The sequence below is a fragment of the Coccinella septempunctata genome, chromosome X, assembly GCF_907165205.1.
Source record: "Coccinella septempunctata chromosome X, icCocSept1.1, whole genome shotgun sequence".
NCBI classification, from domain to species: domain Eukaryota; kingdom Metazoa; phylum Arthropoda; class Insecta; order Coleoptera; family Coccinellidae; genus Coccinella; species Coccinella septempunctata.
In genome coordinates, this window is record NC_058198.1 from 2,144,229 (window position 1) to 2,157,386 (window position 13,158).

Sequence of the window (13,158 nt, forward strand, 5' to 3'; positions counted from 1 at the left end):
AAAAGCTGAAAAAACTCGAAGGGCAGATGAGAGGGGAAAGCACAGAGGCAGCAACATTTTTTGTCCTTGCTGGAAAGCATCGATTTCTGTTAAATCACTCAATTCCATAATGTCCCAGCACTAAACCCCTTTCCTATCAAATCAAGGCATTTGTGTGATATAAAGCTGCCGCTCTCTACGTGTTATTAAACAAAAACGCATGCGTGCCAGTTTGAATCGATAGTGTTTCACGTGCGGTGGAGGGTGTTTCATCATCCCTCCAGTTAAAATTTATATTGGCAAATCCCTATGATGGGTCCTATGGGGTGCAGAATAGGGGGTGAGATGCAGTTAGTTATGTTTAATGGAAAATCAATACAACTGCCCCAAAGAGATGTCCGTGTAGTTTTTTGAATAGGGAGGTCTAGTGCGCCTCAAATTCAAAACAAACTTTGTTCGTTGTTTGGTCGAATGAGTGTGTGAGAAACAAAATTGTTCTCGATTAAAACACGGATAAATTGTCAACAGGTATAAGTCACATGGCTCGCATGCTTTAAGATTTGAGCTTGTTGACAACAAACGTTTAGACCGAGTAGTTTAGAAGATTAGCTAGTTATTTACAATATCGTAATTTGAAGCTAGATCAGTTGCTATGTAGATCCTACGGAAGCGTAGAGGATAGAGGATGCCTCAAGATTCATCAGCCAGCGATTGCATCCGCTTAGAACCGCTAGGAAGGTTGAGGCAAAATCAAAACGGGAATGTTAGAGCAACCGACCAAGGTACGTACGATGTTTTCCAGCAATTGTAGTTTCGCTTCTTAGATTTGGACACGAAATTTTTACGATTCCATTATTGATTGCAGCTTGACACGATCATTATTTGCATGCCGAATTACCTTCTTTTGAAGAATGCACGTGGAAAATTCGTACTATAGCGACCATAGTTTTTCCGACGTTCGCACAAGCGCATTTCAATTGACAGAGATGATCATTACCGAGGGTTTTGCGGCTAAAACTAAAGCCTCCTTGATATAGTTTCGTTTTGGTTGTCCTTTTTTTGAAATCTCGACGGCATAACAGTGATAACAGAGTACAAATTGAAAGTTCGCAATTCTCGTGTACGATAACAAATTCAAAACAGTCCGAAATCATACATCGATGCGATTGAAAACATAATCCGGCGTTACGTGTTGTGGTCCAAATTTTTGAGCGCAGTGTATTGTTTTGTTGATGGGTGATTCTCTGCAACCTTCAAAATCCCACGGTTTTCAGGCTTGTACATAAATTCACAGTGAAAAGCATATTTCTGTACATTTCATTTTTGGTGAGTTATTCTAGATCAGCGTAAATGTCGCATAAGGTGCAGGTATCTGCAGACCTACACATCAAACACGTTGTTGTAAGGATTCATCAAATCATTGTCAATTTTTGAACGAAACCTAAAATGTTTGAAGACTACAAATCAAGAAAAGATTATTGAAGAATGAATTTCATCATTATTTCTTTAAATTTAAAAGGAGGGAAAAACGATTTTTGTTGGACGTTAATGATGGTTTTTTAAAATTTAACACATTCATCTGCAGATACCTAGAATAATATTTGAATGTAGGTCCTTTACTAGCTTTTCTAAACTAGTCAGTTCATTTAGGGCGGTATAAGCCTATCTAGAAATGATCGAACTTAATGATTTTTCGAGGAAATGTGACCAAATATGGAATGCAAAGTTTGAGACAGAAATGAAACTAACAAAAAGTACTAATGCAGAATTTTTCACCTATGTTGTTATGGGTTAGAATAACTTCGAGGTATTTTATTCAAAATGTTGCGATATGACTCTATCATGATGAGATGAAATTCCATAATTGGCCATTTCTAATTTAGACCACAAATAACTACGCCACTGACATTCTTACTGTCAACAGAAAAAAATAAGAGAAGAAAATGCGGCATAATTGAAAGTTCCAGAGAATGGCCCTTAAATATCATTTAACGCGCGAAGTGTACTAACTGTGGAGGGTGTCATAGCTAGGGACCAGTTGGTGAAATTTTCCGTAGTAACTGGTGGAAACAGCGTCGAGGCGGTTGTCTGGAGGAGGGGAGTGATGAGCGATCCAGATGTTGACGATGTCGCATTTCTTACAGGTACCATAGTTAGCTCCAAAATCACCCATTCCATATCTCACTCACAGTCATCACCTCTGCTCATAAATAACCCCTGTGATTCAGGAGCCGTTGCAAGAAGTGATAGCCCAGATGGAGTGGTCAAGAAGAGCTTGTATGAGAAGAATGGGGTGGCTGCGTGTTCCCACAATAGAGCGCTATGCATTGCCACTGTGGTGTTTGCCCTACTCTTCACCGTTGCAGTCATCATCGCATTCACAGGACCGCAAAGTGGTATATTCAGCTGTGGCTACACGGCATTTGGTCTAACATTAATTTCCAACTTCAGATTGCACCTGTGCCGGAGAGAAACCAGAGAACTTCGTCGGCGAACAGTCGAACGTGACGAAAATCTTCGTCCCGAGGGCTACAAACGGTCAAATCTTTCCATGGAACAATATCCGTCTTCCCAGCAATGTAAAACCCTTCCGGTATAACATAACGATCCATCCAAATTTGACTACTTTGGAAGTACATGGTGCGTACACCAATAGACACATCTATTTCCCCTTATATTTCACTACCATTCTTTCAGGACATATAACCATAGAGATTTATGTGGAGAAAGATACTAATTTTATAGTATTGAATAGCCAAAATTTAACTATAACAAAATACATGGTCCAAGACCGAAAAGGGCATAACTTGACTGTTACGAGATTATTAGAATATACTGGAGCTCAACAACTGTACCTTGAAACTAGAGAAAGATTCAAAAAGAAACACAATTATACATTGTTTTTTAGATATAACTCTAAGCTGAGTACGGAATACGAAGGTTTTTATATATCAAGCTACGTCTCCAGTGAAGGAGAAAAAAGGTGAAATAGAAGAAAATTTCGATATGACCAAATAAAACTTTCGCGAATTCCACCATTTCAGATATCTGGCCACTACTCACTTCGAGCCAACCTATGCAAGGGCAGCATTTCCCTGTTTTGACGAGCCACATTTCAAAGCAAGATTCAGGATGACAATACTGAGAGATAGGCATCACATTGCCCTGTTCAATATGCCAATACGAGATACTGAAGAAGCTGGTTTTTATGTGGGAAAAGGACTGGTATGTTTCAAAACTTGTCCCGGAAATTTAACGTAACATGTTGCGATTTTAGCTACAAGACGATTTTCAAGAATCCGTAGAAATGAGTACCTATTTAGTGGCTTTCATAATATGTGACTACGACCATATCAGTAACACTACAAGAAAGGGGGTATCCGTATCTGTTTACACTCCCCCGCCTTATATTTCCCAAGCCTCCTTTGCACTCGACACTGCTATTCACATAATGGACTTTTTCGAAGACTTCTTTGGCATACCATATCCTTTACCGAAACAAGGTGAGTACACGGATCACCAGAGATGACAAATTCCGAAAGAAAGTTCTCCTTTCCACAGATTTTGCTGCGATACCAGACTTTGCAACTGGTGCAATGGAGAACTGGGGCTTAATCACCTTCAGAGAAACTGCCATTTTATATGACTCTGTAGAAACATCAACATTTGCACATCAATGGATTGCAGTGGTCATTGCCCATGAACTGGCACATCAGGTATGCACCTCTATAACTAATTATTGAATCTGATGAAGTAGAATCATTGCATTTTAGTGGTTTGGAAATTTGGTTACGATGAAATGGTGGAACGATTTATGGCTAAACGAGGGATTCGCTAGTTTCTTGGAATATTTGGGTGTTGACAGTTTATTTCCCGAATGGAAGATGTTGGATCAGTTTATTTTGGATAAAACCCAGCCGGCTCTAGCGCAAGATGCTCTTTCGAGTAGCCATCCAATATCTGTTCCAGTCGATGATCCTTCTGAAATCAAAGCTATTTTTGATACAATTTCTTATAGTAAGGTAACTAATCAAAATGTACGCCCCAAAAAATAAGGATAGGTGAACCAACGAGATTATTTTAGGGTGCATCAATTTTACATATGCTGGGAAATTTTCTACAAATGAATATCCTACAAAGTAGTCTTAACGATTATTTGAATGCCTATAAATTTAGTACAGCGGAGACCAAAGATTTCTGGAACATATTCAGCAAAAATACTAATCAATCCCTTGAAGTGAAGGTAAAGTTATACCTAAAGTTTCAAATTTGGCAAAAATAAAATTATTTTTCATAGAACATCATGGACACTTGGACCAATCAAATGGGTTTTCCCTTGATAACGCTATTTAGAGAAGGTAATGATACACTGGCCATACAGGAAAGATTTCTTTTAACTACTGAAAGCACCAACCACACGATTCGTTTGCTTCCAAAATCGAAATACGAATATAAATGGTATGTTCCGCTAACTTATTACACAGATTTGGATACATCCTCGACCAATATTGTTTGGATGAATATGTCGGATGGTAAGTATAAATATGTGCCCTTTATTTGACATCATTAAGCTGACATCGAAACCTGCTATTTTACGCTATTCCAATATCAGTTTCAATCTGATACACGTATATATTTTAGCTCGATTCGAACTTGGTCCAGATGTGAGGTGGATCAAAGCAAACGTGAACCAGTCAGGCTTTTACAGAGTTATGTACGAGGATTCGATGTGGAAAGAGTTGATAAACGTTTTGAAAACGAATCATACCCTCTTAAACCCTGCAGATAGGGCTAATCTGATAGATGATGCTTTCACCTTGTGCAGGTAAAATTGAAACCTGATTTTAAGCAGCTATCAACAATCTACAATAATGGAAATTTATTCTTCAGGGCTGGTCTGTTGAACGCGAGTGTCCCCTTGGATCTGTCATCTTATTTGATTCACGAGAGAGATTATGTCCCTTGGTCAACAGCGATTGAACACTTCCACGCATGGAGTAGACGGCTTTCAGAAGGATTATCATACAAGCTCTTTCTTCAGTATATGAGGAAACTTTTCACCCCAATAGTGGAGCATGTTGGATGGGAAAACAAAGGATCTCATTTGGACAAGTGAGGATCAAGGTTCTGTCATAGACAATTTTTTTTTGAACGTTTCCCTCACGTTATAGATTGATGCGATCCAACATTCTCGCAACAGCAGTGATGTATGGCTTGAATGATACGGTAACAAGAGCTAGAAACGAATTTCGAAAGTGGATGGAGGACAACAAATCCATAAATCCAGATTTCAAGGAAGTCGTATACTCTGCTGGTGTTAAATATGGTGGATCTCAAGAATGGCAGCATTGTTGGAACGTTTACAACTCCACTAAAATACCTAGCGAGAGAAGACTGATGCTGAAAGCTTTGGGAGTTTCCTCAGATCCTTGGATTTTACAGAGGTTCCTTTCACAGGCTATGGAAACAAGCAGAATTTTATAGTCTTTCAATTTACAGATATCTACTGTACTCTTTGGACAGGAATATGGTTAAGGCTCAAGACATGAAGATTGTTCTAGCTATTGTTGCCTCAAATCCTGAAGGAAGGCTTTTGGCTTGGAGGCACTTGAAAGCATATTGGCCAACAATGCATGCCACATTCGGTAACGCTACTTTTATGATGGGAACCCTCATTTCAGCTGTAACTACCCATTTATCAACTCCGTATGATTTGTATGAGGTGAGTTATAGTGAAATATTAATACTGATGGTCCTAGGTACTCTCTAGAGAGTTTTGAAAACCAATTGAGTTCTGTGTAGGCTTTCAACAGTGAATAGGGGCTTATAGAGCTTGGACTAGAAAATTTCTCTTCTAGCTTCGGGCTCAAACTAGCTTAATTAGTGATAGTAACATCTTCATCTCAGATTTTTATCAACTACGAATCCGCTTACATATAAACATCACGTTATATTAAGTTCAGAACCTCGCGCTCGCGTTGTCACCACTTGGGAACTCAAAATTATGGGAAAACAAAAAAAAAATTAAAATAAACTTCATAACATACTTTATTGTTGTTATATCTTTGAGGTATTTGTACTTTATGGTGGGAATAAATATTTTATTCCCGTGTTTTGGGGTAGTCCTTTTTTTTTTAAATTGTCTCTTGAAACAGCCTTAGTTCATGGAATCTGGAGCTTCAGCTAACTGAGAAAAAAACGAAAATAAGTTTATTAAAAAGAAATATTTCAAGAGAAGAGTTAAAACAGAAGAAGTGTTAGGCAAGCTTACACTTACCTTCAAGTATTAAGGAAAAGTTAAGAAAGTTAAAAAGCTCACGAAAATTTCCAATAATTGATTCCACCCTCTACTGCAATAGTACACAATAATCAGTCTGCTTTTCAAGTATTAAAACCATTATTTCAGGTGACAACATATTTCAATGGAATGGATGTTGGTTCAGCCACAAGAGCATTGGAACAGAGTATAGAAACCATTAAACTCAATGTTAATTGGGTAAGAAATAATGACGCAGACATATATAGATGGTTACAAAATTACTTAAAATAGGATAAATTACTTTTATGATGTATAATTATTTCAACCTTATCATCTTCTCTTCATGTTACTGTCTATTTTTGTATATGTATATAAAATAAACGTACTCTTTTCTGGATAAAATTGGTGTTTGCCATTTATGCCTTCGAGTATTTATTTTTCGTTTTACAAGTATTTTCTTAGCTGTGGTCGACTTATGATCATATTGAATATAGTACTGAAAGGTTCTGTAATGAAATTGATGATCGGCGCAAAATTTTATTCAACAGTATGGTACAAACGATTTTGTGCCTAGAATGATTAAGAGATCATGTTGGAAATCTCTTGAAAAACTTATTTGAAATACAAAGAAATAATACTTAGCAAACGATTATTATGTTATTATATACACTTTATTTTCCATCAAAACTCAAACCGAATTCTGAAAGAAAAAAAGAGAAATAAATAAATAGATGGAAAACTGTAAGCGTTACATACACTCTCAATAATACCAGCAAAGCACATAGAAAACTGCCACAGAGATGGTTAAATTAAAATGAAAGGCCAGAAGCAATTAGAGATTTTGGAAGCATTTAATTCTTCATGAAATGTTAAAGAAAAAGATTATAATAAATAAAAAAAAATAGGAACTTTTTGCAGGTTAATAGCGTTCATATCTGCATCTTTCAGTACAATAAAAAATAATGGTAACCATTATGAAAGTTGATAATACTGCTTGGAATGCTTAATCTATTTTTACAAATTTCAATACTGATAATGCACATATAAACGCCTCCCAAATGGAAGTAATTTTCAACACAAGCATGATGCATAACTCAAGACAATTAGCATAAATGAAATTCAGAAATCGTTGAAGCTGAAGAACAATAACTCCACAAACTACATATAATAATCAAAATTTCAAAATAATAAAGGAAAAATTTATATAATAGCTTGAAAATGGAATGTTTTTCATATAAATATAAACTAAAATTCAATAATGAAGTGTTACGAAGAAATTCAACATTAACCTTACCAAAACTATTACATAATCAGTCTCATCGAGTTAATTGAAAAAAAATAAATAAATAGTTTTATAGATCAACTTCAACATTTCTTGTTGGAAATTAGTAGGACAAAATTTTCAGCACAATCATCCCACAAGAAAATTAGTAGCCAAAAACAAAGAAAAATTATTTTTTATACCAAGGTCTGATGTCAGACTTATGGATGTGGTCAATAATTCTTTGAACAACATCTGTGCTCTTAGCAGTTCCACCTAAATCTGAAACAATTTTAGACATTAATATGAATACACTGTGCTTGAATTTATTTTATAAAAAACCGAAAATTACCTGGAGTATGTATTCTGTCTTCAGATATTGTTTTTGTCATGGCATCTCGAATAAGATCAGCATGTTGCTGATGTCCTAAATGTTCTAGCATATCAACGGAAGCACTCAACATGGCAATGGGATTAGCAATATTCTTTCCAGCAATTGCTGTACCTGTATTCCTAGTACCAGGCTCAAAGATTGCATACTAAAACCAACAGTTTATAGAAATACTTTAATCCAGAACAATCAGGTGGCTAAAGTATCGTAACTTCCAATTTTTTCACTCATCTGATGTTAATACTATTATTTTCATGAAGTATGAATTTATCATTTTTCGTTAACTTACATAATCACCATAATTTCTTCCTGATAGCAATCCTGCGCCACCAATCAAACCACAAGCAACATTGGATACGATACTTCCATAAAGATTTGTCATCATCATAACATCAAACTGATGGGGGTTAGATACCAACTGCATACAGCAATTGTCAATGATCATATCATTGTGCTCAATTTCAGGATATTCAAGAGCCACTCTTCTGGCAGTATCAAGGAAGAGTCCATCAGATAGTTTCATAATATTAGCTTTGTGAATGGTGGTGATCTTCTTTCTGCCATTTTTTTTAGCAAATTCAAAAGCGTATCTGGCTACTCTTTCAGAGTTAGTTTCTGTTACCACCTTCATACTCTCTACGACACCATGGACACTCTCATGCTCCAACATGGCATATTCTCCTTCAGTATTTTGTCTTATAATCATCACATCAACATTACTTTGGCGTGCTGGTACACCAGGAAAAGATTTGCAATGGACTACATTTATGTAGAGATCTAGTTCATTTCTGATTCCCACATTTCTTGATAGGACTCCCGTATTCTCACTTTTAGTTTCAATATTTCCTAAGAATTCATAAAATCCCAATAATGAAAAAAAAACCTATTCGAAATATGTTCTATCAGCAAGTCACTACTCAAATTCGAAAACTCAATTCAGTGTTAGTCAACATATCATTATAATGTAGTCCAACATAATTTATTAGCCATTATCCTTAACTTTATTGAAGTCGTCTAGATATAAATAAAATTATAGTGTCTGTTTTTCAGGTAATTTGCATGTTATCTAAACATTATCAACTCCTTTTGAAATTTTTGTCTGTCTGTTTGTCTGGGGTAATCTCCATTCATGGAGTGGAATAGAGAGTTGTAAGGTAAGTAGAGTATAATAGGGCAGAGCAGTAGTAGAGCAGAATGGAGAAAAGTAGTAAGTCCAGTGAAGTGAAATAAAGTCAAGTAAAGTAAAGAGTAAGGTAAGTAGAGTATAGCAGGGCAGAGAAGTAGTACAGTGGAATGGAGAGAAGTAGGCAAGTCAAGTGAAGTGAAATAAAGTCAAGTAAAGTAAAGAGTAAGGTAGCAGAGTATGGCAGGGCAGAGAAGTAGTAGAGTAGAATGGAGAAAAATAGACAAGTCAAGTGAAGTGAAATGAAGTCAAGTAAAGTTGAATGAAGTAAAATGAAATAAGAAAATACGTTCTGCATATCAAGCATGCACAGTTAGTCATATATATAGCAAACCAAGATCCTACTCATATTCAGTTCTACAGCAATGTTTGGTTATTTCTATATTCAAGCAAATTCATACACAAGCAAAAAAAAACTATTTTTTTGCAAGATTCCCATATGAAAAAACATAGGGATACAGAAATTCATTTAGTAATTATAGCTCATTTCTCCGATATCAGAAACAAAATGCAAATTACATTGAAGGAATATTCAACTCGCAAACACTAAGTTACGCTCATTACCTTTAATGGCTACCCCATTTCTTTTAATGGATGTAAGTGCATATTCAAACTGCTTTGTTTCCTCACTAGGATCAATGTCTATTACTTCAAAATCTACAGGAGCTCCTGCATGTTTGAATACTTCCCTAACGTAATTCATGAGCTCTGGACCAATGCCACCCCCAGGAAGCATGGTAACAGCATTTCTTCCTCCATATAATGCAACTGGTATAGGGGTCTACAAGTCATTTCAAATAACTTCAAATCAAAAATTCTGTCGAATTAGATTAATTAGGTCGTTACTCACTGTTTTTCTGATTACTGGAGTTTTGTGCTGAATTTCAAAAGCAGACATAGGCGCTGAAGACTGATTCTAAGAGGAATTATTAATTTATCATTAATTTAGCTTTAGTTATATAATGACTGTCAACTTACTCTGCATATTATAGTCTTTATTAATTTATTTTGTTTGTATATTACCCGGAAAGCCATCATTAGTGTATTATTTATCGAATATTTATCGTTCTAAATTCAACACAACAAATAAGAATGCTGGAAGCTGCTACCATAAAAGACCCAAAAGAAAGGTTATGGCAAACAGGCATACCTCGCAAAACCAAAACTTTCCCCACCACTAAAACGAGGGACAGATGTTGTATCTGCACCTGCAGATTGGATCAATTTTCAAATTTAAATCGTAGCAAATACAATATTTTCATGATAAAGTAAATGAGTTCAGAATGTTGAGATTCTGAAAAAGCGACTTTAAGTTTACTAGAACATATTCTAGATAAGAGAGTTAGTTAGTAGTTAACCTAACTATAATATTTGCTCTTGTATAGTATCAAACATTAAAAAATTATCCTTCGATACTAAAATAACAAATGGTGAACTTGAAAGGAATACTCAGAAGTTTGAACAAGAAACAAGTGAGATTGTTCTCAACCATCTACAAAGATGCTTCTGAACTTCCTAGTAATAAACATGCTTATGTGGAGTCTAAATATAACATTCTTCTATAAAATAAAAAATTTCAGTTCATGAATATGCTGTCAGTAAGAAAACGTACAACCGAATATTTGTATGGGGCCATACAAAAAGTGGTGCCTTAGGTATACCTTATATTCGTACAACAGAGAGCTATGATTTGATGAAAGATTTTCACAGACCTAAACGTATGGGATTTGGAGAGAAAAATGAGGTAGAGAAAAAATATCACCAAAAAAGCTGGGTCAAAGCGTTTTCCGTTATAATAGTTTAAAAACTTCAATGAATTTTTATCCGTAGGTGACCCAAGTTGCTTGTGGGTTTGGATTTTCATTGTTCAGCACAAAGAACAAGTATCCAGACAAATTACTTTACGGAACAGGATTGAACACAGATTCCCAGATAGGTTATCATGATGTCAGACAAGGCAAACCTCTGGAAATATTATTTTATCCCAAACCTATTGAACTTCCATTCAAGAACACAACTAAGTGTGAAATTAAGAAAATAGCTGCTGGTAGAGCCCACTCTTTGATTTTAACACATGAAGGATTATATCTTCTTGGAAATAACGCATATGGCCAGTGTGGAAGACCTATTATTCAAGATGAGGACTATTCTAGAAGCAATTATATTCATTATATTGAAAATTTGGATGGAAAAGAAATTATTGATATCGAATGTGGTCAGGACCACAGGTAATGCCTTAGGTATAAATGAATCGTGTAAAGGAATAAGAATTCAAGAATGTAAACCATTATATCAGGTCCTCTCAAATAGAAAATAATTAATGTACACTGATTTCGATTTACATGAGCACTTATCTAAAAATTTACTTGTAGTTTAGCGTTAACCGAGGATGGATGTGTTTATTCATGTGGTTGGGGTGCGGATGGACAAACAGGATTGGGCCATTATGAAATCATCTCCACATTTACTAAAATAAAGGGAGACATAAGCACAGAAAGGATAGTGAAGTTGAACTCAAGATGCGACTTTGTAATGGCATTAAATGGTAGGAAATTAACAAGTTTTGGGTGGTCAAGAGTTAATAATAATATTTCAGACAAGGGAGAAGTTTTTGGTTGGGGAAACACAGAATATGGACAAGTGATATTGGAAAACAATAGTCAACAACTGAATACACCAACATATCTGAAAATGTTGAAGCCACTTGGGAAAATAATAGATATAGCTGCAGGTGGTTCTTTTTGCATGGTGTTGAATGGTGAGTATTACCATTTTATGGATAAGCGGATGAAACATTAGAAAGCTGAATTTCTATTGAAGATTTTTCACCTCAAATGGGGGTTCAAGACTGTTATAACATGTAGAAATGAGGATTATTGATTTCATATTATTTTCAGATGATCATCGGGTATTTTCTTGGGGGTTTGGTCTCCTTGGATTTGGACCAAATATACTTCAATGCAATGAACCAACTGAAATACCAGAAGTGTTATTTGGGAAAAATGATTTTCAACCTGATAACATTGTAGAGAAAATTTACTGTGGAGTTGGTCATTCCTTAGCATTAACATCAAAGGGAGACTTATATTCTTGGGGGAGAAATAGAAATGGGTGTTTAGGATTAGGCGATGAACATGATCAGTATTTTCCATTGAAGGTAAATTATTTCTATATTCGATGAGGATTAAAATTGATATTATTTAAATTCCAGGTTTGTTTGGGTGGTATTGTGAAGAATGTATCTTGTGGAATAGATCATACCATAGCTGTTAGTAAACCATTTCTGTGAAAATATTTAATAAAAGATATAACGACATGAGTTTTCAAACTTTCAAAATCGGAAAATAAATCGGTAAACGCTCGAACTCGGGAAACAAAACCGAACTCATGAATTTGAAAAAGGATTATATGATTTTCCCTAACATGACACTTGCATCACCCATCTGAAGATGTTACAATACGAAACACAGGTAGTGGTTAACAATTCATGTTAGTGAAAATCATATAATTCCGTTTTAAATTCGGGAACCAATAGGAAACTATTGGCATTTTGAAATATTGTGTGTCCATGAAAATAAATACCTGAAACGTTCATTTTCATAAATTAGATGTGTCATTTGGGTAAAATAATTGAATGAAATTTTCTCGATTAATATTGTAAATCTATATTTTCTATAAATTTTTCAACTTTCACATCCAATGAAGCAAGACTTCATTGGTCTGCATCAACCAAAGTAGAATGGATTGAAATTGTCTTGCAACAGTCCCCCAGTTAAAAATTATCCACTTCAATCAGGAAGCAAAGTAGAACTGTTGATATCACCCAGAAGCAGACTTAGCCAATAAGGATTTGCTTAGTTTCTAGTGCTGTTAGGTTGTTTCTCATCATTCCCTGTAATATGAATAGAATGAATAACTGATATTAACAATATGAATACAATACCACTTGTTTTTACTGAGGAACTATCAGAAAGTCAGTGCATCATCTATGGAATTGGACTCAGGGCAACAGTAGTTCATTATCGTCTTGTATTCTTCTGGAATCAGTATAATCTTGGTTATGAGGACATGTCTCACTCAATAAA

At 35.3% G+C, this 13,158-nt stretch overlaps 3 protein-coding genes across 5 annotated transcripts; 2 read left to right on the forward strand and 1 right to left on the reverse strand.

Moving 5' to 3' along the window:
- The first annotated feature begins 528 nt into the window (after positions 1 to 528).
- LOC123322068 (endoplasmic reticulum aminopeptidase 1-like) lies at positions 529 to 6,640 on the forward strand. Of its 2 annotated transcripts, XM_044909898.1 has the most exons (16): positions 529 to 761; positions 2,007 to 2,123; positions 2,208 to 2,375; positions 2,431 to 2,619; positions 2,677 to 2,962; positions 3,024 to 3,204; positions 3,257 to 3,482; positions 3,541 to 3,695; positions 3,753 to 4,001; positions 4,064 to 4,222; positions 4,277 to 4,511; positions 4,621 to 4,804; positions 4,870 to 5,091; positions 5,151 to 5,423; positions 5,479 to 5,701; positions 6,386 to 6,640. In XM_044909898.1, exons 1-16 carry the CDS (start codon positions 665 to 667, stop codon positions 6,527 to 6,529), a joined length of 3,108 nt encoding a protein of 1,035 aa, XP_044765833.1. In that variant the 5' UTR covers positions 529 to 664; the 3' UTR covers positions 6,530 to 6,640. The 2 variants fall into 2 exon arrangements, with proteins under 2 accessions (XP_044765833.1, XP_044765834.1); XM_044909899.1 differs by lacking the exon at positions 2,007 to 2,123 and having other exon boundaries at positions 2,124 to 2,375.
- LOC123322086 (isocitrate dehydrogenase [NAD] subunit gamma, mitochondrial-like) lies at positions 6,010 to 10,194 on the reverse strand. 2 transcript variants are annotated; one of them, XM_044909928.1, is made up of 7 exons: positions 10,052 to 10,194; positions 9,924 to 9,989; positions 9,638 to 9,854; positions 8,180 to 8,736; positions 7,852 to 8,038; positions 7,703 to 7,781; positions 6,010 to 6,166 (listed from the first exon to the last, which is right to left on the reverse strand). In XM_044909928.1, exons 1-7 carry the CDS (start codon positions 10,109 to 10,111, stop codon positions 6,163 to 6,165), a joined length of 1,170 nt encoding a protein of 389 aa, XP_044765863.1. In that variant the 5' UTR covers positions 10,112 to 10,194; the 3' UTR covers positions 6,010 to 6,162. The 2 variants fall into 2 exon arrangements, with proteins under 2 accessions (XP_044765863.1, XP_044765864.1); XM_044909929.1 differs by lacking the exon at positions 6,010 to 6,166 and adding an exon at positions 6,763 to 6,938.
- Positions 10,195 to 10,449: 255 nt separating this feature from the next.
- LOC123322083 (RCC1-like G exchanging factor-like protein) lies at positions 10,450 to 12,389 on the forward strand. The gene is made up of 7 exons (XM_044909922.1): positions 10,450 to 10,591; positions 10,654 to 10,817; positions 10,904 to 11,301; positions 11,446 to 11,618; positions 11,670 to 11,831; positions 11,971 to 12,230; positions 12,285 to 12,389. The coding sequence occupies exons 1-7, from the start codon at positions 10,501 to 10,503 to the stop codon at positions 12,360 to 12,362; spliced, it is 1,326 nt and encodes a 441-aa protein (XP_044765857.1). The 5' UTR covers positions 10,450 to 10,500; the 3' UTR covers positions 12,363 to 12,389.
- The last annotated feature ends 769 nt before the right edge of the window (positions 12,390 to 13,158 follow it).